Below are 24,658 nucleotides of genomic sequence, written 5' to 3'. Positions count from 1 at the left end.
ACAGAACTTGATCTCATCTCAGCTTCCAACTGTCCATGATGGAAAGGGAAAATATATCACAAATGTGGAGATCTCATTCCCTTCCCATCTTTTTGCCTGCGTGTGTCTGTGCAGAGGGCTTTACTAGTCCATAGGGACTACTACATATTGTTGTGAGGGTCCAGGGAAGGGAGCTGTGTCATCCCATCTTCTTGAGTTCAAATCCATGATTGTCTATGATAATCCATGATTATATGGCAGGCTATGCCAGAGTACCAGCGGGCCCTACCATTTTAGCAGGCTCTTGTGCCTGTGGGCATGTGTGTTTGGATTGGAATGGGTATCCCTTTATCAGCATAGGTGTGCATATTAATGCTCCTCTGGTTCTAAATGAATACAGGGGTATAAGTTTGCATGGGAACAGCATTGAAACTATGTAAGTAAATTGCTTCCCTCTCTTCCTTGCCCTTCCATCTCAGAGCTCCCTGAGTTCTCTGACAAGGAGGTCCTGACAGAATTTCTTTGATCCTACTCTTTTTTTACTCCTTCTATTTAAGGAATAGTAGTTGGTTGCTCCCAGTTACCTCTCGCTCCCAAACCTTGATGGCTTTTCACCAGAGAATCAGGGAAGTCAACATTGATCCAGAAGCAATCAGCTCACACCAGCTCAGTATTGGACCAAAGGTTGTGTAGCATATCAATGGTGGGCAATATATTATGTCAGAGAAAAATGCCAAAAGTTTCCCTTGTCTAATGGAATAGATACACTACAGCAAAAATTGCTCTGAAGTGAATTTCTGGCAAGTCCTGTTTCACTTTGATTTTTATTATAAAACCATAGCTGTGTTTTGCTAGAAAAACTAAAAGAAAAAGGTTGGCTCCAGATTGTAATTAAACCATGTATTTTTAAATAACCCATATATTTGTAATAATGTAGATGTAATCATTTTAAAACTGTAATGAGACTCCTGTGAAACACAGTCAATTTGCTCCCATCTTTCACAGCTTTAAATTCTGCTCCTCTTTTTATTCAATCTTTTTTCTACTGAAAGCTCTTCCTTAAGGGTTTACTGCCTCATGAGTCCAGCAAATGAGGTCTGTTTGTTTGTTTGTTTGTTTGGTGGACATTTGGAGTTTGGTTATTCGAGTCTTTTCTCCAAAAGCAAAGTTTTGTCAGTGGAATGAAACTATAGCTCCTTTTCACATGCATTGTCTCAACTGATGCTCAAAGCAACCTAGGAAATGGGTAGAGCAAGTAATATCCCCATTTTGCTGATGAGAAAACAAAGGCCTAGAGATTAATTAACTTTTTCAATATCATACAGCTAGAAGTTTGGAGCAGGGAATTGAATCTAACTCTTGTACTTCTGCTTCAAACAGGAGACTTTTTTAAGAGGCAAAGGTGACATCAAGTTTGCTAGAAAATTTTCAAATCAAAATCATTCTCAAATTAAGTATTTCATGTTTTTCCAACAGGTGTATTAGTTTTAGGTTAAATTCATCCCAAGTAAACTTGTATTTATTTTCTCATGCAGTCTGGAAACTCGGTACACACTGGGGATCTTTGTATAGACTGAATGCCCATTCCAAGGGATATGGGGGCTCATTCAACCATTTGTAATAGTTACAAAGGTGTTTAGTTGTTCTGTTTTTATTTTTATATCCAACTATTGATCATATTTACAGTTTTATGTGATTTTTTATTCTTGCAATTCCCATTAAATATCACAAAGGGGAAGTTTGGTATGGTTCCTGATAATAGTTTTATGAATGTGTTATGGAGGAAAGGGAGACCTGAAGATTCTCCCATGAATTTGCCTCTATCTAGACATCTCCACTTCATCCTATTTTAACAATTATTGACATTTCCCAGGGGTAAGGGAAAATATGACATGTCTAAAGACTAATTCTCCAATTTCTGCTCAACCTAATGACCATCAAGTTAGCATACTGTGCCTATATTCCTTCTGCCACTAAACTAATATGCTAGCATTGGAGACTCATAGCACGTCAGAATTTGTCTACCAGAGCCTAGATAAACTAACCATTACCCACTGACCAGGTAAGAAGACCACTTTAATTGTGGAACCAGAAGAAATCCCCCATCTTTTAAATTCTTGAGAGTGCCGTTCCTTGAAGTGCATCTTATTTCTTAATTTATTAATTATATTAGTAGATTTCTATTAAAGAGTACCTATTCCAATGAAAAGTGTGGGTAAATTGAGATAAATTGCTTTGGTATCAATGAAAATAACAATATTTTCTCCGCAGTGTAGCTGTTACTGCTCCGGTTCATGGGTTTGTGTCTCTGCGTTCAGAGCATCATTCAATGCAGAGACAGTGTAGCTTGGTGGAAGAAACAGAGGCTTTGATATCAGCAAATTGGCTTCACCAGTTGCTTGCTGTGTGATCTCCGGCAAGTTCCTTAATCTCTCTGTATTTGAGTTTCCTCATCTGTAAAATGAGATTAATACCCACCTGTTGGGGGTGTTAAAAGATTAAAGGAGGTGAATTTAAGGAATAGCACTTTATAAACTCTTGGTAAAAGAAAGTTATTATTATGTTTTAGAAGAGAAATATGAGTAAACAGGTAGAAGAAATGGATGCAAAGTCTTGCCTAGCAAGAGTTAACTTTATCAGTCGGTATATGTCTTCCTAAAAATTTCAACATGCTGACAATAACCAGTGGAATGGGTGTATGTATCTTTGAAAACAAAACGTGTAGATGCATGTCTTCATGCCTGGGCTGGCTGCTTCAAACGCTGATTATAGATGAAGAACTAGAAAAGAAATGTGATTCCATTTGAGTGTTGAGGGGGAGACTCTGATACTATTTATTAGCTGTGGCAGACCTGAAAATTGCCTTTGCAGGACATCAGTCACTATGTATGTATGTATTATGTATGTATGCATGTATGTACGTATGTATGTATGTATGTAGATAGAAAGGATCACTGCTCTTGTTGGCGAATTGTAGGTGATGTTAACATTATCAAGCTAATCCAAAGCTTCTCGGGCCACAAAATAGGTCTCTATATCTGCATGATATGCGTCTTTACCTGCCATATGCTGGACACATTCTTCACCATCAGCATTCTTTCTTTTTTATTTACTTCTGCCGGCAATGCTAGTTCATTAGTGCCGTTACTAGGAGAGTGAAGTGTATGGCTCTATGGATACTCATCTCCGTTTGTTTCAACAGAGAGAGCACAGACTTGACTGGGAGGCTCTGACGTAACTCTTCCACTGAGCAGCTGTGTGACATTAGCCAGCCTGTTGGCTAACTGCTTTGCAGCTTTGTGTCCTTCGCCTGCCTTGCAGATGTATTGTGATGATCCAAAGGAATGGTGAAAAGAAAACTGCTGTGAAGTTTAAATATTCTGCTTATGGGGGTGTTATTATTAGTATCTTTCTTACCACATTTCATTGCTAGGAAAAAGATCCCTAGCTACTCAGGTAAAGTTTGTTAAGTTCTTTCATTTCCCCCCACCCACTAGCTGAAATGAGAATTTCAGTTGTAAAGTAAAGACAAATTGTAAAAATCAAGCCACCTTTTTTCTAGGCTGGAGGTCAAGGATCTCTGCTCCCCCTTCTCAAAAGGCCACAAGGAGTTTTTTAGGATAGTGACATTCTTTTAATTCCATTTTGCTCCTAGCAAATGAGACTTGGAAGTGGTCTTCTCAAAGATTCCCAAGTGCATATTTAATTCTCCATTTTCATTCATTTCATAATTATGCATTTTTCCCACAATTATGTTTTGTGTGTCTACTGCACACCAAATACTGCATCTCCGGGGATATAGTGGTGAACAAACCTCACTCTGTTTCCTCAGATCTTCCTGTTTTGTGGGAAAAATGTGCTAAACATCTCCCTAGATGTTTGCCCAGGCATCTTAAATTCCACCTGACCAAAGGTGAATTCCTCATCTTCCACCCAAGACTCTTCTTCCTCTAAGTTCTCTCTTGTCATCAAAGAGATCCACTCGGTTGCCCAATCAAGAAACACTGGAGTCATCATTTGCACTTTCCTCTGTTTTAGTCATCAGTTCCAATATGGCACTAAGGCCTTATAGTTTTTAGCCTCTGAAATACCTCTCAAATATGTCTTTTCCCTGTCTCCACTGCCATGAACCTAGTCCATGTCACCATTATTTCTCTTCAGGAGGTCATAGCCCCCTCATGGGGTTCCCTGTCTCCAGTCTTGCTACTCCATCCACTCCTTTCCTCTTGTGGTGTGTCATAATGAGGAAGAAGAAGAGGTGCCCTAAGTCATAGTGATAAAGGAATGCTGAGGGCCTTTCAGAGATTGTGAACTCCAAACCTGCACAAGCCATAATCATTTGCTAAATAATAATACATCAATAACAACAAATAACTTTCATTGCACATTTAATGTATGCAAGGTGCAATGCTAAATGATTTACAACAGGGATTCTCCAAGTGTGGTCTTTGATCCTGTAGAGTCAGCACCACCTGAGAACTCATTAGAAATGCAAATTTTTAGACCCAGCCGGAACTACTGAATCTGAAACTCTGGAGCTGGAGCTCAGCAATCTGTGTTTTAATCACCTCTGGGTAAGTCTGATGCATGCTAAGGAGCGAAAATAATGATCTTCTGGAATTTTCTTATTTAATCTTCATGATTACCCTATGAAGTAGACACTGATATTATCCTCACTTGACAGCTGAAGAAATTTGAAGATGCCATTTGTCCCAAAGTCCTACAGTGGTGAAGAGGGAATTTGAATCCTAGACTTTTGAACTCTGAACCCTGTACACTTAGCTAGCACATCATGTCACTTCACTAAATTCTGAACGAAACTGGAATCCAAACTAAAGTTTAAAACAAAACATGCTAATGTACCAAATTAAACACCTCAGCATCTATAAATTTTTGTAGGTTATCCTCTATTGCCCTTTCTTACTGATTCTCTGTGATCTCACCTCTGCTCCAGCCAGACCCAGGCTTCTGACTGGCCCTTGCTTACAGAACTCGCTGATTCCCATCAACATGTTGTTCTTCATATTTAGAATGCATTCACTAACAGTTTGTTGGGTCTTTCTTTGCCCGTCTGCTCCATTGTCAACTCACACGTCTCTGAATTCCTCTTGGACTTGTGGCATATACAGTATAATTTTAAAAATGCATTGCATATGACTGGTATGGTTTGGCTGTATTCCCACCCAAATCTCATCTTGTACTGTAGTTCCCGTAATCCCCACATGTCGTGGGAGGGACCCAGTGGGAGGTAATTGAATCATGGGGGTGGTTACCTCCATGCTGTTTTCTTGATAGTGAGTGAGTTCTCATGAGATCTGATGGTTTTATAAGGGGCTTCCCCCACCCTTCACTATGTACCTCTCTTTGCTGCCACCATGTGAAGAAGGACATGTTTGCTTCCCCTTCTGCCATGAATATAAGTTTCCTGAGGCCTCTCCAGCCATGCTGAACTGTGAGTCAATTAAATCTCTTTCCTTTAATACAATGACCTTATCTCCAATACTTTTTGTGATATGGCCTTATCTCCGCCAACAAACTTAAATGTTCCTTGAGGGCATGGGCCATGCAGTGTGTTTCTTTTGTGTATTGCCTTCTCACCCCCTACATGTATATTCATACTTGCCAAGCACAAAACTCAGCATGAGATGAAAAGTGTTTAATTAGCTTGGTGATGGGCCATGCATCATCTGTTCTCAAGGGATAACATAACTGTAAGTTTCATGAATGCAGAAACTATATCTTACCTGCCATCTTAACCTCTGTGCCTGGCACAGAGTAAGTGCTGAATAAATCATTGTTGAATGGATGAATTCCATTCAGGATGAGAATCAAAGCCATTTCACTCAGAGATCTCAGAGAGCAAAGAATGCCCAGAAACTACATTAGATGTAGACCATTTCTGTTTTCAAAGGCTCTAAAAGGTATTGTTTTAAAAGTCTACAGTTGATGTTGTATGAAGCTTGGTAAGTCCCATTCTCTTTCTGCCCTTCAACTTCTCCATCCTGAACTGGATCCATTCCTGAGTCTTATGCAGCTCTCTTTTCAGTGACTCTGTGATCAAATGTTTCCTGATTGCACTCTATTGCAACTATCATAAATTAAAGTTAAAATTCTAAGGCCCCCCCCAACCATCTGAATGGATCTGTCCTCTTGGCCAGGGGCTTTCCAAAGCTAACCTGGAAAACTAGTTCAGTCCATGTTAGGAACAAGGAACCAGACATGCCTCATTATACTCTCCTCCCTTTTGGAGTTACTGATAGAACAGACTCTTTACGTCTGATAAGAAACATTTACCATCTATTCTCTCTGAAGCCTGCTACCTGGTGGCTTCATCTATTATGATATATCCTTGGTTTCCACAACCCTTTATTACAACCCAGACATTCTCTTCTGTTGATAATAACTCTTTCAACAAATTGCTAATCAGAAAATCTTTTATTCCACCTATGACTTGAAAGCCTTCCACCCTGCCCCAGGCTTCCAGTTGTCCCAGCTTTCCAGACTGAACCAATGTACATCTTACATGTGTTGATTGATATCTCATGTCTCCCTAAAATGTACAAAACCAAGTTGTGGCCTGATCACCTTGGCCACATGTTCTCAGGATCTCCCAAGGGCTGTTTCATGGGCCATTAGTCACTCATATTTGGCTCAGAATAAATCTCTTCAAATATTTTACAGAGTTTGACTTTTTTCCTCAACACTATTTAGACTTCCAAACAAGATACTGCTGTACCTGGGCCACTGGCTTCTCAGTCATTTCTCAATCATTTCTCTACTCAGCAAACATTTACTGATGTCCACTGTGTACCAGGCATAGTGCTGAGCACAGGTGATTCAGTAAAGAGTAAGACATAAGCCCTGTCCTCAAGGAGTTCAGTCTGTTGGGAGGTATAGACACATAAACAGGCAACCTAGCCCACACAGTTGGGTGGGGGTAATCATAGAAAGCTCCCTGGAGAAGCTGATATCTTGGTTAGAGCCCGAAAGATACAGAAGTGGTAGCCAGCAGAGCAGAGCCATATACAAAAGCACATAAAAAGGCCCTGGGGTAGGAGGTTAGGAGAGAGTAACGCAAGATTGGAGGTCACAGACCATTTGGCAGACTGTGGCAACACTCCAGGTGAGAGATGAGAAAGACTTGAACTAAGACCATGGGGCTAGAGATCAATGAACAGGTTTCAGTTAGATTTTGGAGGTAGAATTCACAGTCCTTGCTAATGGATCAGATGTGGGAGATGAGGGAACGGAAGGGTCATGGAGGACCCCTGAGATTCTGGCTTGATCAGCTTTATGAATGGTGCCATTTACTGAGTTAACTCAGAAAAAGGGAGCTGGTTTGGAGAATGGGGTTGAGGAGAAGCCAATGTGGTTCAGTTTGGGGCATGTTGGGTTTGAGTTGGAATATCTATTTGAATAGATCTCTTATAAGTCATTGACTATAAGGATCTGGCACACTCAGAAGAGAAATCTGGGCTGGAGGTTCAGATTTGGGAGTCATTAGTATGTAGATTAAGGCCCTTCAGGAGGAAAAATAAACACTGAGAAGCCAAGTGCCCAGGAGAACCAGGACACCAGTGCTATGTAAAAGGAGAAATGCTCTCACAGATGTGGGGTGCTGGCATACATGCTCATCTATTCCCAAGCACACATCTCTGCCCCCAAAGAGGGTTGCTCAATGATGTCTGTGCATCTCCAACTGAAACTTAAGAGAAGGAGCATTGAGTGCCCAATCCTAAACTCTCCATTTTGCCATAAATGATGCCTAAAGGAAAAAGGGAACTGATGCTTCCATTCTATCTGCCAGGTGTTTTATATGTATTAACTCATTTAAATGCTGACAATAATCCAACGTAAGGGCTATTATTACGCTTCAGCCCTTGATACTCAAGATGGTTATATCCCTTGCCCAAGGTCACATAACTTAATTGGCAGTAAGGAGATTTCACTTAAAGTGTACCTAACAGCACCGCACCACTTTCTACAATACAACTGGATCCTTAGGAAGGCCTGTGCACACCCTTCTCCCTTCCCTGCTTCATAAATACCATTTGCATCCCCTAGCTTAATGCTTTGCTTTACAAATCCCCCTGGGAAAAGCAAAGCTCTAAGTTGTCAGTCATTAACGCCTCAGTGGGAACCAGTTTCAGATTCTTCCTCAGGAACAAATGTTAATTTTATGGGAGAAGAACACTGGAACCTTAACGGAGGTATAAAAACGCAGAAAGGGACTAAGTCATGAAAAGTCAGCCCCCTCCACCAGTTTCACTGTCCTGTCTAGTGTGAGGCATATGCTTTTAAGATTCTTCCATGATATTTCTACATATGTCTACTACTTTATAGGCAGCCCCATTTCTGGGTCTTTTACCCTAGTTATCTGGGTCTGATCAGAGGCCACCTTAAACTGCACACTGATCCCAACTCACTGTGGTTGGCAGGAGGCAGCCAGCCTGGGCTGTGGTTGCAGACCTGCGGTTCCTGGCCTTAAGCACAAGTCCCAACTCATTCCCTTCAGAACTAGACCCTGATGTGCATATTTAAAATCCTGAGCAGATGGAAGCAGGAGAGCTCATTGGAAAGACTTGGAGGAGTTCCTTCTGCCCTGTCTGGGTCTATTTGCCAAAATAAATGACATGTATCAGGGCAGGGCATTAGTCCAAGCCCATTGAAATTCTGCTAGCTGTCCAAACAGTGATGGTGTTTCAGATTGGTTCTGTGAAATGATCAGGGTTAGGAAGAAAGAAATAATGTGTGAGCATCTGGCTGCTGCAGCCTACTGATGGGGACAGTCCCAGGGGCGGGCCCAGGGTAGTGGAGGGGCAGCCTCAAGGACCCCCAAGACATCTGCCACTGGCAAACAGGGAAACAGCCACATACTGGCAGCAGGTGGTCTGTTTAGTTCCATGCCGTTCCTACTAGCTATGTGACCTAAACAAGTCCTTCCTCTTCTCTCGGCCTTCCCCCTCCACCGCCCCCCCCCCCCAGCCCCATGTATAAAATAAAGCCTGGATTGAATGGTCTCTAAGGGCCTTTCCTGCTCGAACATTCTGTGACTTCTCTGACACTGGTTTGATTTCTTTTCTCTGTAGAGGGAGAGGCCCACCCACCCACCTGCTTATCTGTAGTCTCTATGTTCTCACACTGACCTCTGCTGGCCATTATGAAAAATGTCGCTGATAGTGTCGGGTGGGAAAGGAAAGGAATTCACCACTGATTTAGTTAATATTAAGCTTTAGCTGGATGGGTAATGAGGCAGAAATCCTGTGCATTAGAGATGAGGAAAAAAGATCATACAGCTATAAGCACAAAGTAAGCGTATCTGGATGACAAAACAACCCGCAGAAGAAATGGGTCTCCCTCTTTTTTTTCTCAGTCACCTTCATTTGTTCCCAGTGTTCTGTGCCACTGTATGAAAGGACATCCATGGATGGGAAGGCTTTTTGTCTCATATCCTATGCCTGCAGGCTCCATAAGGGCCTCATACCATGCTGAGGGGACAGTTCTGGACGAGCAGAAACCTAGAAACTTCCCACAGGCCCTGCTTCTGACCTTTCATTCAATGTGAGAGGTTTCAAGCTGGGCTGCTGGCACGCCCACCAACCCAAGCTGGAACCCGGGGCCAGTCCAGAAGTGCACGTTCCTCTAGGGGGTGCCTTTTCAAACTCCCATTTAGAAGAAGAATTAGAATTTTAAAAATTTTTGTGAGTTCTTTAGGAGAGTTCCTTTCAGCTCTCTGGTTGGAACACGGGAGTCAAGAAATTCTGCATGCCCACCAAGCCCGGAGAAAGGAAGCAGGCTGTGGGACCCTGTCTTTCCTGCATGGAATCAGAGTTCCAGTTAGGCCCAGCCCTCGAGTTGCCTACCTCCTAAGTCTCCTTGCTTACCCTTGCTGATAAGCATGTGCTTGCAAAGGTAAGGGACCAGAGGTAGAGGGTGCCAGTCCCTGTGCGTATGCTGGGTGCTGCTGGGACTCCTCTCTCTAATGGTGTGAGCAGGATGGGACTGGGCCACATCACGACCTGCTCTCTCAGTAGCTGTTCAGTGATTTACTGTGCTCTTCCCCTTCCTTCCCTTGGTGTGGGAAAACTTTTGTCAGGGCTTGGATTTGGGTCAAGCATTCAGTGCCCTGACTGGATCCTCTCTGCTAGTGATAACATGGCTTCTGCAAGCCCATCCTGCCCTCCGTTCTCCCATCAAGCAGTTCCCTCGTCCTCAACAGCTGCTTCTTATCTGCCTCCCTTGTCCCAGGCTCAGGCAGGCAGCCCTGGCCTCATTCTGACATACATGTGTTCTCCTGAATGCTTCTTGATGACTTTCAGCCCTGAAAGACCACTCTTCTCCCAACTCTCCCCTGTTCCCAAACCTCTGAGGGTTCCCTGTGTCCTGCCACATCAAGTCTTTGACTTTTCTGCGGTGCTTTCCAGGCCCGCTTCAGCTGGAACCTTTCCAATCAACCTTTCCAATGCGGCCCATGACTTCCCCCAGCCATGGGCAAAATGTGAGCATTCCACAAACCCTCCATTGCCAACTCTTTTTTCGTGTTCCCACAGCACTTAGGCTCTGTTCCAAATTCGTGCTGTTTGCTGTGATTTTGTATGCATTAGTCTTGAAACCTAGGCCCACATTTTCTTTCTTTTTTTAAAAAAAAATTATACTTCAAGTTCTAGGATACATGTGCAGAACGTGCAGGTTTGTTACACAGGTATACATGTGCCATGGTGGTTTGCTGCACCCATCAACCTGTCATCTGCATTAGGTATTTCTCCCAGTGCTATCCCTCCCCTTGCCCACCACCCCTCAACAGGCCCCCATGTGTGATGTTCCCCTCCCTGTGCCCATATGTTTTCATTGTTCAACTCCCACGTATGAGTGAGAACATGCAGTGTTTGGTTTTCTGTTCCTGTGTTAGTTTTCTGAGAATGATGGTTTCCAGCTTCATCCATGTCCCTGCAAAGGACATGAACTCATTTTTCTTATAGCTGCATAGTATTCCATGGTGTATATGTGCCACATTTTCTTTATCCAGTCTATCATTGATGTAGGCCCACACTTTCGACCTCCTACTCATTGTCAACAGCACCCCAGCACTATTTTTTATGTACTGCTCTTTTTCTTTTTATATTATTAATATGCATTATACACATATATACACACATATTTATTGATTTTGTGAAAATCCCAATAATAATAAATAACAGAACCACTGTAAACAAAGTTTCAACAATGGGAGGTAGGAGCCTAAAAAGTGAAAGTTTACTCCACCCCCATCATTCCCAGAATGAAGCCTGTTAAACAGTTTGCAACCTATCATTTTTTGTAGGCCACATGTTGGGTATTGGAAAAGGTTGAGTGGTAGGTGGTGCCCAAGAGAACTGCATTTCCTTGGACAGAACATCTTTTACTTCCTTGCAAGGGTCGTAGGTCTTTGTGGGCCTGATTGACACCTGAAATTGTACTCCAAAGGATCATCACAGCTGGTGGCCACTTGCATCTCCAGTACTTAACTGTAGCCACAGCATAAGGCATCTGTCCCATTTTCAGCCTTTTAAAAAGTAAGCCTTGAAGGTGAACAGTAAAGGGCATGCTTAATGGGCTTCTTTTCAAAGTTTTTCACAGATTTGTAGGAAATGATGGACAGTCAGTAAAGGGGCCAAGAGGTGGAGATGGGAAGTATTTATGAAAATGGACTTTCTACCCGATACGTTGTTGTGTTCTCTGAGAGGTAATGCGTATTACTAATGGTTTTCATTTTTCTGGCAAGAAAATTCAATCCCTACTGGGATTTGTTCTAAATGATAGACCAGCCTGCCTGTGTTGCACCCACTGGGGTTAATGCTCAGTCTGAGTCCACTTTAAAATGTCAGCCTGAACTCTCAGACTTAATTGTTACAGACATTTTATAAGCAGGGCATTTAAAATACTCAGGCTGTTCCCTCTTGCTATCATAATTGATACTTAATAGATATTCTTAGGCTTCTTGTATTTTACACATTCAACACTTTACAGATTGGAGAGGAGAGGAGAGAGGGATAGGAAGAAAGAACAAATAAGCAATTCATGTGTGTATATGTGCATGTGTATGTGTGTTTTCCCTGTGAATGTCTGCTACTAGGTGCAGTGATGGAGTCCAGGGATCTGCCAACAAAGATGAGCTCTTGCAGGTTTGTCAGCTTGTAGGTTTCTGGGCCCACTCTGGCCCCCCGGGGCAATGTTCTTCAGGCACAGCCATTTCTGGATTTCACGGCAAGCACATGGTTGGCCATTTGGATGTGAGTTATAAAATGTCATGATGCTCTCCAGCGTTCTGTTCTTTCACTATTTTGACAATCTGATGGATGGTCTGGCATTAACTAGGAAGAGGACAATATTATCCATCCTGAATAACTAATTTCCTAAGAAGTACAAAGTTGAAGGATCTTGGTGCACATGAATCTTATTAAATGTGCTTATAAAATGTGTTCTATCCAAATAAGCTTAGCAGCCCCTAAAATAGCCTTTTCTGATCCATGTCTGGAACTTTGGCGTGCCTCACAGATCTCTTAGCCAAAATTATTCAGTGAAGTGATGACAGTGCTCTTTGCGCGTGGGAAAATGAGAAGTATTAATGCTAAGTCCTCTACTGACTAATTGCACTCCTTCTGTCCACCTTAGGGGCGACCTGGACCAATTGGAATTCAAGGCCCAACAGGTCCTCAAGGATTCACTGGGTCTACTGGTTTATCGGGATTGAAAGGAGAAAGGGGTTCCCCAGGCCTTCTGGGACCTTATGGACCAAAAGGAGATAAGGTAAGACCAGGAAAGCTTGATTTCTCTTTGATGCATGGGCCACAAATGTAAAGATCAGAAGTTCTCCATCCCAGTTCTGCTCATTTATGATGTCATTTCTGAGTAGTTTGGTGCCAGGCTGCATTTTTGCATTTTTTTTTTTTTTTTTTGAGACGGAGTCTCCCCTGTTGCCCAGGCTGGAGTACAATGGGGTGGTCTCGGCTCACTGCAACCTCTGCTTCTCGGGTTCAAACGATTCTCCTGCCTCCACCTTCCAAGTAGCTGGGATTACAGGTGCCTGCCACCAGCTAATTTTTGTATTTTTAGTAGAGATGGAGTTTTACCATGTTGGCCAGGCTGGTCTCAAACTCCTGACTTTGTGATCCACCAGCCTCAGCCTCCCGAAGTGCTGTGATTACAGGCATGGGCCACCGCACCCCACCCAGGCTGCATATTTTAATAAGGGATGGGATGGGTGATGGCCTGCCAATGGATCAGCCCACTTCTGGAAGGACTCCCATAGCAAGCACACCATAAAGTAAATGTATTAGCTGCTTGCTAAACAAGTGGGCTCACTGTGGTAAGAAGTCAGGTGGGTTTGAACTGTGCATGGACCGGAAGCCCAATCACCTGGGCAGCAGAGATCAGGAATCCAAGCAAGGATACAGGGAAGAAAGGGGTCAGAGTGCTTAGAAGCAATCTAGGCCACAAATATAGGGAAAGAGCTGCAAGAAACGAGAGTGATAATGTCATGGTGGCAGGCTGACTGTTCAGCAGCTCAGTTTATGTTCCCTGCCTTCTTTAATCACCCTCTATTCGCCCTGTTGGTGAGGGAACGATTCCCTCACTAGGATCATGGGGATGACTAAAGATATGACACCTGACACTGGGCAGATGAAGTTGACAGCAATTTATTAGTCACATATACTCACAGCTCAGAGGAGGAAGATACCACACACCACATAGGGCCACATAGGGATAGCACCTGGGAACAGAGTTTAGAAGAAAAGGCTGTGCAAAGCAGACTTTGTAGTATCAGTAGGGCAGGGTGCCCCTGGTTCCGGAAGGTGGATGCAATTGGCTTGTTTGAATAGTCCAGTAGGCCAGCAAGAAATTGAAACTGCTATTCCAGGATAAGCAGGAATTGCACCTGGTCCATTTGATAAGGAGAGTTGTTCGGCTAGGGGACCTTATCTGTAGAAGCATAATGGAGAGGGAAACTTGTGATTAGGTCATTCGAGGTTCTCCAATTTTCCCCAGATGGCAGCAGGTAATAGTGAGCCTTAATTTTAAAACCTAGACTATACTCCCTTAAAAAAAAGAGCTGGTTTTGGAACAAAGACCTGTCTAAGGCCTTAGGTAGAAGTAAATGGTCACTTGGAACTGCAGTAGGAATCAAGGGAATACAATATGGGGAGGGAGGTACGAAACACTTCTTAAAAATGTAGGCCATTGACTCTCATAAACAAACCTACTGAGTCTAACAAACATCAGTTGGATTGTGTCTTACATTCCTCTCCCTACTCCTTTTTTAAGGGTCCCATGGGAGTTCCTGGCTTTCTTGGCATCAATGGGATTCCGGTGAGTGTGTCCACAGATGAATTTTTCATATCCTCCTTTAGGTTCTGCCTCATATTTCGGACACTTTGACCTCAGCAACATCCTGTCTCATGCAAGCATGCTCAGGAACAAGTGTTGAGATATGTGTGGTGAGGTTTAAAGGGTGGTGGTCACACACAATTGCCCTTGGATTCAGGCACAAGCAGCCCTATGTTGGATGATTGGAGAGCGGAGGGACCTGTGTAGCCATAACATCAATATCTTAGCCAACATGAGTTAAATCTTGTGGGTTGTGTGGAGCTTTGATTGGAGATGAGGAACTGGTTCTAAGGTGTAAAGACAGAGCCACATTAGAGGATACATATCCTCATATAGGGAAATTAAGATGGTATATGAAATTAGCGGGTAAAATCCTTCATGATATCTTGATACATTCCATTTCATAATTTGTTCTCTTCAGCCGTACCTCATTTCAGAGTGAATTTTCCTTTAAAGTTTTTACAAAGTGACTACTCCAAAGATCACTTGGAGGCAGCCTCTTGCAAAATTTATCCTGTGGACCCCTGCTCTGCCCAAGAGAAGTGGAAGGTTTGGAACTTGCAGACATTTCTTTTTTCCATCCACCCAGCCTAATCCCTTAGTTTCTCTATTTTCGTCCTGTATGTGCACCTATCCCACCACTGGTGATTCCATGGTAGCATTGCACCAGCCTTTAAAATACAATATTTGGAACTTACTGGCTATCTTTTTTTTAGTTTTTCCCTTTGACACTTCTCTATATATTTAAGCCATAGTCTGGGCTATGTTTGTCTACAGCAGCAGTTTTCAATCTTGTTTAATAGAAGAACAGAATCTCAATATATAGAACAGAAAAAAAAAAGTGCAGCTCCTCCATTTGTGGGAGGTCCTAGAGCCTGCTTTTATCCTTCCAACAGCCTCTCAGAGGTTGTTCTGAACCTTATCAAAGCATGGTTTTTGGAGGCCCTATAATTAACAGCTTTTGTGTTATACTCAATAATAATCTAGTATCAGGAAAAGGGGTTCAAATCTCTTTTTGCCAATCTATAGATACTTAATGTGCCCCTGCTATATGTTAGCACTCAACCTTGAGTATACAGAGGAATCATGTGGCTCTGCCCTGAAAGATAATATCATCTGATTCATTGTCTCCTCTGATCTAGTAGAAATTTATGAATTTGAAGAATTGAAGGCTCACTTACCTCATATCTGTTGCACGTATCAAAACTTGGCCATCAGACTTCAGCATTTTATTCAACTGCAGAGTCTGCAAAAATGCCCAGAAATAGACCAGTGGGAAAATAAGCAGACAGGGTTGGCCATCATTTTATGATGTCTCCTGACATTTTCTTATGGCTGTGTTCCTATGGCCCCTTTAGCCAGAGTCACCACCCAGACTGTGTATCTTCTGGGAGCCACTGGGTAAGGGAAGCTAGCAAACTGGAGGCAGCCTCTTCCATTCATCATGTGGACCTGGCTTTGCCAGAGATGAGTGGAGGACTTGGAGCTTACCGTCTTAGTATGCCCTTCCTCCTGCAGTCTTGTTTTAATGGGAGCTGGAAGGAAGCGAATCCTGTGAGGCTAAGGCTGTTTCCAATTCTGAGCTGGAAAAAGCCCCAGAGTCCAGCTGGATACTCTTGCCTCCAACCTGTGGCCAAGAGAGCCCTAGAGCTTGCAGGAATTGATCACTTCTCTTCGAGGCTTCATTGCTTGGCAGAATGAGTTGCAGCTGTTCAGACCCCTCTTAATGAGCTGACTGCTCCCAGTAGAAGTCCCCACTCCCTTGTGGGGTATCCACGTCTTTTACTTAGGCCTTATCCTTTTCTAGTTTTCTTGCCTGAACTCCTGATATTTCCTTTCCTTGACCAAAGATTGTATGTGTTTTCTTTTGACTTCTGATTGCCCTAGCTGCAGGCTCCAAACCTCATTACTCCATAAAATCCCACTCTCTTGTTGTTTCTCTCTCTTGCAGCCTCTCAAGAAGTATTTGTTGAACATCTTCTGTTCAGTGCTTACCTCTTCCTTCCATCTCTAATCTCCCAGGAGTCATTGGTACCTGTCTCAAATACTCCAGTGCCTCACTACCTACAGCCCTATGGGACTTAGTGATAGATAGTTTTTTGTGATAGTCTCATCCAGCTCCTAGAAAACAGAGATTATATCTTCCGTTCCCCTCAGAAGCCCGAGAGGCCCATGACTGAACTCTGCATAAACACTCTAAAGGTATTGCGGGGGAGGCGGACTCCAACCTCTAGTGCCTAGCAATAGTTCTTAGACTGTCAGGGCTCCCTCAGACAGAAAAACACAGACACCATAGGCCTAGTCAGACTGATTATTTTGTTCAACTTTCAGTAACACATATTAAGCAATTTGGCTGAAACCAACAGCTTTCCCAACACATCTTACTAAACTGGATCACTGCACAGATCTGCTTCCCCTTTTAATATTAGCTGATTGTTAACATATGTGTCACTAGTTTTGGTCTCAAAACTCCATTTTTGCTGTCATGTAGACAGTGTCAACATGAGTGGGTTAGTCGTCACTTCACGATAACCTAAGTCTTTGCACTAAAGGGCACAGCAACTAATCAAGAGAGTGAGCAAACAAGCATTCCTAAGATAGTCAACATTAGAACAACATAGACTAGGGACAGTAGGGCTGTGGCTTTTAATGATATCCCAGCTGTGAGTTGGGCCTGTTGGCATCCACAAGAAATGTGTGTTTACCAAATGTTTTCAGTTCAAAGCAGTTGGGAGCAGAGATTTTCACTTTGCAATTTATGTTTAGCTTTCCCTATGGAGTCAATCCCAAATCTCTAGTTCCCTGCCTGGAGACTTGTAAATGAGCACATGAGATTTATATCCTCAAAGTGAACACATACCACTCACCAAATGGAAACTTTTCCTTTGAAACTGGGTTCTGAGGAACATTGCTTTAGCTTTTCTGGAATACAACAGATCCTCCTATTCCACGTGCTCAGTCCCTTGAGGCAATATGGAACTATGGCTTCCCCCCTCAAAGAGCTATACGCTCTTGGAGGGTTGGCACACACATACGTAAAATCATTAGCTATAAGAATAAAGGGCAATGTGCCAGAAATTCTGTGGTTCTGAGAACTGAGAGGAGGTAGAGCTCAGTCCTGTGGTTTACCCTTGCTGACTTGACTGAGAGAAGACCATTTATTGAGCTCCTACTTAGTAAAACTAGTCTCACTTATTTTAACCATAACCCAGTGGAATAGGCATTATTCACTTTTAATGCTGACAATGACTCTATAAGGTAGGTATTAGTCATCACCATTTGACAGATGAGGGAACTGAGGCTCAAGCTGGGGAAGGGAAACAGTGGGATTGGAGCACAAGTCTAACTGGCTCAAAACATGCCTTGTCTACCCATTCCTTGGTATCAGCTGGATGAAAAGGGGCTGATAGATCTGAGTCAGAGGTCAGAGATTTATTTCCAGAGAATTCAGCTAAGGTAGGAAAGGGTAAACAGGTATCCCTGAAATCCTACAGGTAGGAAATATCAGGAGTTCAGGCAAGAAAACTAGAAAAGGATAAGGCCTAAGTAAAAGATGTGGATACCAAAGGTTAAGAATCCAGACAAAGGTTTTGGTGTCAAACAGAAACAAGGTCTCAGGAGTAAGGAAGACTCCTGGCACTGAGCCAGCCTGTTGTTTTGCATCAGTTTATCCCTGTAACCTAGCTGAGAGATAACCCCTAGCAAGTTTGGCTGGGACATTTTATAATAGTGGTGATCAGGATCCCAGCAGGAAACAGACATTTCACCTGAAGGGTTTAACTGAATGGAGTTGAATGAAGGCTATATTTAACAGATGTGGGAAAGACTGAGGGAAACAACAATGGATGGTGGAACGACTAACTCAAAGCTACCCCTAGACCCGAAAGGGGAAAAAATGGAATGGTAATTACTGGAATCCACTGAGATCTGGAACCATGAAAAAGCTGTTGCCGAACAGGAACTAAGACTATGGAAAAATTTGTCCATTTTCTTGGAATATAGCCAGGGAGGGAGGGCATGGGAGAAATAAATAACCTGCGTCTTTCTCTTCCTGCTTTGATCTCTCCAGTCTCTGTCTCCCAGTGGCCAAATACAACTGGCAGACAGAGCGAAAGGGAGCCTAGGTGGTACAGTCCATAGAGGCCAGGCTCCTAGGACACAGATCTGGGAGAGAGAGAGTGTAGATCTTCAGGGCAAACAAGAGTAACCATCCCAGTTAATAATAAAAAGTTGCAAACTTTAGTGAGCTGCATCAACTTCCTCAGTGCAACTAAAAATCATCACCTGAGTCTGCAGAGGCACAGATTGCAGCAACTTTGTTGTAAAGACAAGTTTATTGACCATTCCTCTGGACTTAGCATTCCATGAGTCCAGAAGTCTAGACTCACACTTTTGTATTAACAGTGTGTCTAGCTCTTAAAACTATAATAACAACGAAAATGAAACAGAATTCTATAGAATATTTTCTCTATAAGAATTTGATAAAAGGTTGTTTCCTCTAATAATTTGAAAAGTTCATTTTTGAACATATAGCATGTTTCTCTCAAATCATTAAATATATATACTTGGCTTTTAAAGTGTGTTTGTGTCGGCAGGGGGGAAATCTACCTTTTATTGACCTGTCTATATTTCTGGTCTTTCTGGTCATCTCTTTGCTCCATGCCCAACACACAATTGGCTTTTGATGAATTAAAAAAGATATATTATCTACAAAAGGGTAGACTCTATGTACCAAGGAAGCCCAACTCTGGAAAATTATTGAATTCAGATGAATTGTATAAGAATGATTACTAATTCCCCAGCAAAACAACTGCCTCAGTAGTTAGTATGGAGAAGATGAAAACATACAGTTTTCTAACTGAAGCAATAGCCTGATGTGTGAGCATGATAAAATGAGATTGAAAATGTGATTCTTGCAGGACTTGCTTATTTTGGACCAAGCAACTTTCAGGAGAGGGGGTGCTGTGGGAACTGCTTCTGCTCTGTTAACCAAAATCCAGCATCATTTCCCATGCAGAGCTTCCAATACTGAATGTCATGCCAGGCTGCTCAGGTTCTGTCTGGCCTGAGGAATCCCAAGACCTGGCATGATTCCCTGTTGGTATCACTTCAGCTGCCAGAGAGCTAAGCCCAATTTTAGTACATCTTTGTATACAAGGAAGGTAAAGTTGCAAGACCTTGTGTATCCCATCTGTTCATGCTTGATCCCTTTGGTTTCAGCTTGGTCTCTATTAAAGCATTCATCCTTTTGGGAGGGGCAACATTGAACTGTGATTAGACATACATGCTTGAGTATAAAGCAAAGACATGCAAACATACGTGATGGGGCTAAGGGAGTGAACAAGGAGCCAGAGTTTAATAGCATGCTTGGCTTTTCTCGCTGTGGAGCCATTTAGAGTAGCTGACAGTCCTGTGGCTAACTTGATCCCTTCTTTTCTCTTTGAACAGGGCCACCCTGGACAGCCAGGCCCCAGAGGCCCACCTGGTCTGGATGGCTGTAATGGAACTCAAGGAGCTGTTGGATTTCCAGGCCCTGATGGCTATCCTGGGCTTCTCGGACCACCCGTATGCTGCCAGATATTTGCATTTTATTTCAAATGGCTTTGCTTGTCTCTACGTGTGCCCTTTTTCTGCCTCTCTGGAAACCTCACTAAGATTTTGTGGGGCAGCCACTACAAACCCTTGTCCAATGTAGGAGTCAATACTGGCAGCACCACAACAGTAAAAGTCTAGAGAAGAATACCAGTTGCAGTGGGGTGTGCACATGCTACACTGCATAGGGTTGCCTTTTTTTTAATGCAGCTTGTGAAGTTGGCAAGATTGTTAAAAGGCTGTAGTAAATTTCATGGCAAAATACACACTTGGGCTACTTGACATGGTCCCACATCAGACAATATTGAGGAATGTTTGGAAGACTTATATGTGATCATGGAAGCACTAACCAAAACCCAAAGGGCTTGCAAGCTTGGTCTATACCAGTGGTTTTTAACCAGAGGTGATTTTTGCCACTCAGGGGACATTTGGCAATTACTATTGATATTTTGAGGTCTCACAATTGGTGGTGTGCTACTGGCACAAGACAGTCCCCTCCCCAACATCTAGGAATCATTTGGCTCAAAGTGTCAATAATGCTGAGGTTGAGAAACCCTACTCTATAGTAACAGACACTGGTTATGGTATTGATAAGGTATTTATTGGATCCCAGTGTCGCCACTTTTATTTAATTCCATTCATCCAGATAAGGCTCAGATATTTTGATCTAAGGGATCTCTAGTAAATACAATGCCCTTCCAGGCTGATTTTACAAGCGGCTGGAAAGAGAAAAATAACACATTTCAGACCCATTTTCAACCTCCCTTGAAATAATCTAAACTCATGAGGGCACTGATCTGAGATATTTAACTAGAAATCACTCCATTCATTAGACATGTTTTATAGCTACATGAATTAATTGACACTTCATTGGAAGAGCGGCACCACCACCTTCAGTGACCAGGTTGGGATGTGGGTATATGTGTAAGAAAATGAGATAGATGGACATAGCACAAGCCCCAGATTGGCATATAGGACTCTGACACCTAAGGACCAAATCAATATGCCAGGGAGGGGGGAGGTAAGGAAAGATGTATTGCTAACATAGGCTGAGATAAGTGAGTTGCAAAGTTCTCCAAAGATTGCCATGGCAACCGGGTATAGAACAAAACATTTCCATGAAAATCCAGCAAAGCAAGGACATGCTACCCCCTAGAGGGAGAAAATAAATGTTGAGGTAATAAATACCCTCTGACAAAGGACAAAGGAAAAAACCTAGTCCTGTCTCTATACTTAACCTCAAGCCTAAATAGGAACTTGGGCATGTATTTTACTAAGTGGAGATGTATCCTTTGCTGAATACCAAACAGATCATTCAGTCGACTTTTTTGAAGCTTCTTTCAAGACAGTAGTGGCCACAAGAATAAGGTGAAACAGGCAGTGTTCGGAAAAAAAATTAAAAAAAAAAAAAAAAAAGGTTTCTGCTCCTGGGATCACGTTGTTGTTTTAGGATACCAATAATCCCTGTGCTGAAGGAATCAATCATTCAATAAATGCTTCAGTCCACAAAGCTTAGCCCTACCCCAAATACTAATCCTGACTTCCCCTTAGGTGTAGGGACGTTGATTATCCCCAGGTGTACAAACTCTAGCAGATATTAGCCAGCATCTGCCACTAGGACAGCAAAAAATCTAGTTGAAAGATTAGAATTGTGTACTTTGAACCATTTTTCATGTTAGCAGTGAGATACACCAGCCTCTTAGGCAGACTTTGAATCTGAAGTTGTGTGGTGGAAGTACAGGATGAAGGTAGTTTTGTAGATATCTTTTAGACCAGAGGTCTACAAACTGGACCACACGGCCTTTGGCTTGTGGCCTGTTTTTTTTTTTTTTTAAATAATAAAATAAAAAGAAAGAAAGAAGAAGAGTGTAAAACAGAGTTTAGATATGACCCAAAAGGCCTAAATTATTTACTATCTGGTTCTTTTCATAAAATTTTACTAAGCTCTGTCCTAGACAAAGGTTCTGTCAGTGATGTATACCTGTGAGGGGTGAAGCAGTGAACTCCCCATTACATGAGTTATTTGTGGTTGTTCAGACCAGTACTCTGAATAGATGTAAAGTATCTGACTTTAACACATTTCAGGCCCATTCAAACCCTTTCCCTTTACAGACTTCTGGCTTGGGGATTGGGAGGGCATACAGCTCTGAATCAGAGCACCTGGTCAAGGAATGTGTTTTGCCCCTTAGTACAGCCAAGTTTGCCATAGAAAAAGCCACGTGGTTTCAGGCTCTTGCTGTCCCATCCTCTATCTGATCAGATAATGCAATTAAAAAGACTATAAGTGTGCGTATTTCTTCAATTTTTTTTAACTATTTTACTCAGGGGCTTCCTGGTCAGAAAGGATCAAAAGGTGACCCTGTCCTTGCTCCAGGTAGTTTCAAAGGAATGAAGGTAAGAGCCTGTAAGTCAGATAGCTGAATAGGCTATAAGCTGGGTTCCCCAGCATTGGGCCCCACCTCCAGTGAAAACATTTCCAGAACTAGCATCTGTGTCTCTATTTAAGGAGCAGACCAAGCTGGATTTACAAGGATCTGGAGCTTTTTGTGGTGGAAACATTGACATAAATGTTTGCAACTATACTGTCAAAGAGATTTGCTCTGTAGGATCTAGACCAAAAATAGGAGACAGATCAGCAAACAAACAGTTTGCATGGGTATCATTTTCTTTCACAAACCAAGACATTTCCTGGAGGCAGATACCTTTTTTCTACTCTAGAATCCTTGTTGTCTGTATTCCTTGGTTTGAAGCCATGTATGTCTCTGCCCATCTCAACATGGCCATTAGCCAAAGATCCTGGTTCTGCCCTTCTCTGTCGCTGCACACCAACCCATCACCCTAGCTGGGCTCCTGGATGTCTGCAAAAATTGCCCATCAGCCCTGAAGCTGGCTGGAAACTTTCATCTCTTTCCAGAATTGACAAGAACCTTCTGTGTTCTTGTGACTGTGTTGCCTGATATCCTGCGGGGCCTAAGTAAACCCTGGCTCCAAATGATTGGCCCTATTCCCTTGCAGAGCGGGACAGGAGTCCATCATTTCCCTGGTAGCAAATGAGAATTTATGTGCCCAACATCTGAGGAGAAGATACACCAAGCACACTTAGCTAATTGATGGCACTTTTCTGTCTTCCATTAGTGAATAGAGCCTGGAACATTGGAAATCACTTTGGAAGGCAGTGATGGGGGTGGGTGGCTGGAGAGCCGGACAGGATTTAGAGTACGGGCTTCTAACTATAGATGCCATAGTAGAAGATAGAATGTTTGAGTTGGAAAGGACCTCATGATTTTCAGACTCGTATTGCTCATTTTACAGATAGAAAAACTGAGGTGTACTGAGGCTATGTGACTTGCTCAAAGCCAGTTCACTAAAGAGCTAAAACTCAGGCAGTGCTCTTTTCATGCTACAGAGAGCTGATTTTTTACTGTAAGCCAAGTGGAGTAAGACTAGCAGGTGTAAAAAATTGGTCATTGTTCTGGAAAACATTGATTAAATGGTTTTGCCAAAAATCAAAGAGACCCTGGATCCAGTGGAACACAACAATTTTCACAAGATGGTTATATTACTGATTCATGCAGGAACTAAAGATGCAGCAAAGTAATTAAAATGTAATCAGAGAGTGTATGCTCTGTTGATTTTCCCTTGAAATGTCCGATTTGCATTGTATACATATGGGCACAGAATCTTTGGGGATGAAGGCACACGGGAAGGTAGCTTTGCTTTCCTCCAAAAGGAGTAGGAAAATCACCAGCCCACAGAAGTAGTTTCTAATTGATAAGTTCCTAGCAAAGGTGAAAATTAATTAATCCAAGCAAAATGTGAAATCCTGTTCAGCCAAGGCTATAATATGTGTCTTCTACAGTCCAGATTTTTCTTACAGAAAAAATAAACAATCTAAACAGTCGAATATGTCCAATTCATACATTATTTAAAACACAAGACTTTGACAGAGGAGGCCCAAGGTTCAGAGATGTGTTTTTGTCCCTATGAATGTTAGGTTAGTTATCTGAAATATTGCAGGCTTAATTTATTAAACTCTTCAGTGTCCTGCCTTTGTTTCTCAGGGGGATCCTGGGCTGCCTGGACTGGATGGAATCACTGTAAGTTGTTATTTATGTGTTGAGCTCTCAATGTTGACTAAAAATCACTAATGATGCATTTTCGTTCTTCTCTATGATGTTCTAAGGTCTTTGTAGACCTCAAGGAAAATCTAGACAGTTGAAGTAGAATGGGTCACAGTATTGACATTTTCCAAATGAGAAAGCACTGAGAGGATAAACTGTCCACTGTTAAGTTGCATGACAAGCAGGCCTTCAGACTTTAGGCCAGAGACATGTATTCACTGGGATGTACTTTCCCCTAGGAAAGTATTTTGCCTTTCATTCAGCAAGCACTTACTAAATGTTTTCTGTGTGTTGAGTGCTGTGAGTAAATCAAAAGAAGTAGAGCACATTGCTTTAAAAGGTATTCCACACAGAAATTCCTTTTAGGGACTCTTGATAATGGTGAGTCCATGTAAGGCTGTGAGTTACGTTAATAAGAGCATTATTTTTCTTTGAGATTCCACATTGTCACTTTTTTTTTGAAACAGCTTAAGAAAAAAATGCTTCTTTCCTTCTTCTTTCTTTCCCTTTCCTGTATTCACTCTTTCTTTCTTCACTCTATCTGTTTTCAGTAATCTCTGAGACAATGTAGACACAGTCCCTGTCCCCAACGGTGGGAAAAA

The 24,658-nt window shown here is 42.4% G+C and overlaps 1 protein-coding gene across 5 annotated transcripts in view; it reads left to right on the top strand.

The window, feature by feature from the left end:
- The window catches only part of COL4A6 (collagen type IV alpha 6 chain), a 274,981-nt gene that overhangs the window by 195,345 nt on the left and 54,978 nt on the right, over nucleotides 1-24,658 (top strand). For all 5 annotated transcript variants that reach the window (XM_003262184.4, XM_003262183.4, XM_012499010.2 and 2 more), the window contains exons 4-8: nucleotides 12,631-12,765; nucleotides 14,281-14,325; nucleotides 19,792-19,908; nucleotides 22,261-22,329; nucleotides 23,997-24,032. In XM_003262184.4, the coding sequence (XP_003262232.2) occupies nucleotides 12,631-12,765; nucleotides 14,281-14,325; nucleotides 19,792-19,908; nucleotides 22,261-22,329; nucleotides 23,997-24,032 (402 nt within the window). The remainder of the gene's footprint in view (nucleotides 1-12,630; nucleotides 12,766-14,280; nucleotides 14,326-19,791; nucleotides 19,909-22,260; nucleotides 22,330-23,996; nucleotides 24,033-24,658) is intronic.

Source organism: Nomascus leucogenys, chromosome X (genome assembly GCF_006542625.1).
Source record: "Nomascus leucogenys isolate Asia chromosome X, Asia_NLE_v1, whole genome shotgun sequence".
Classification (NCBI taxonomy): domain Eukaryota; kingdom Metazoa; phylum Chordata; class Mammalia; order Primates; family Hylobatidae; genus Nomascus; species Nomascus leucogenys.
The sequence above is the reverse complement of the archived record's forward strand: the minus strand, read 5'-3'. Positions and strand labels throughout refer to the sequence as shown.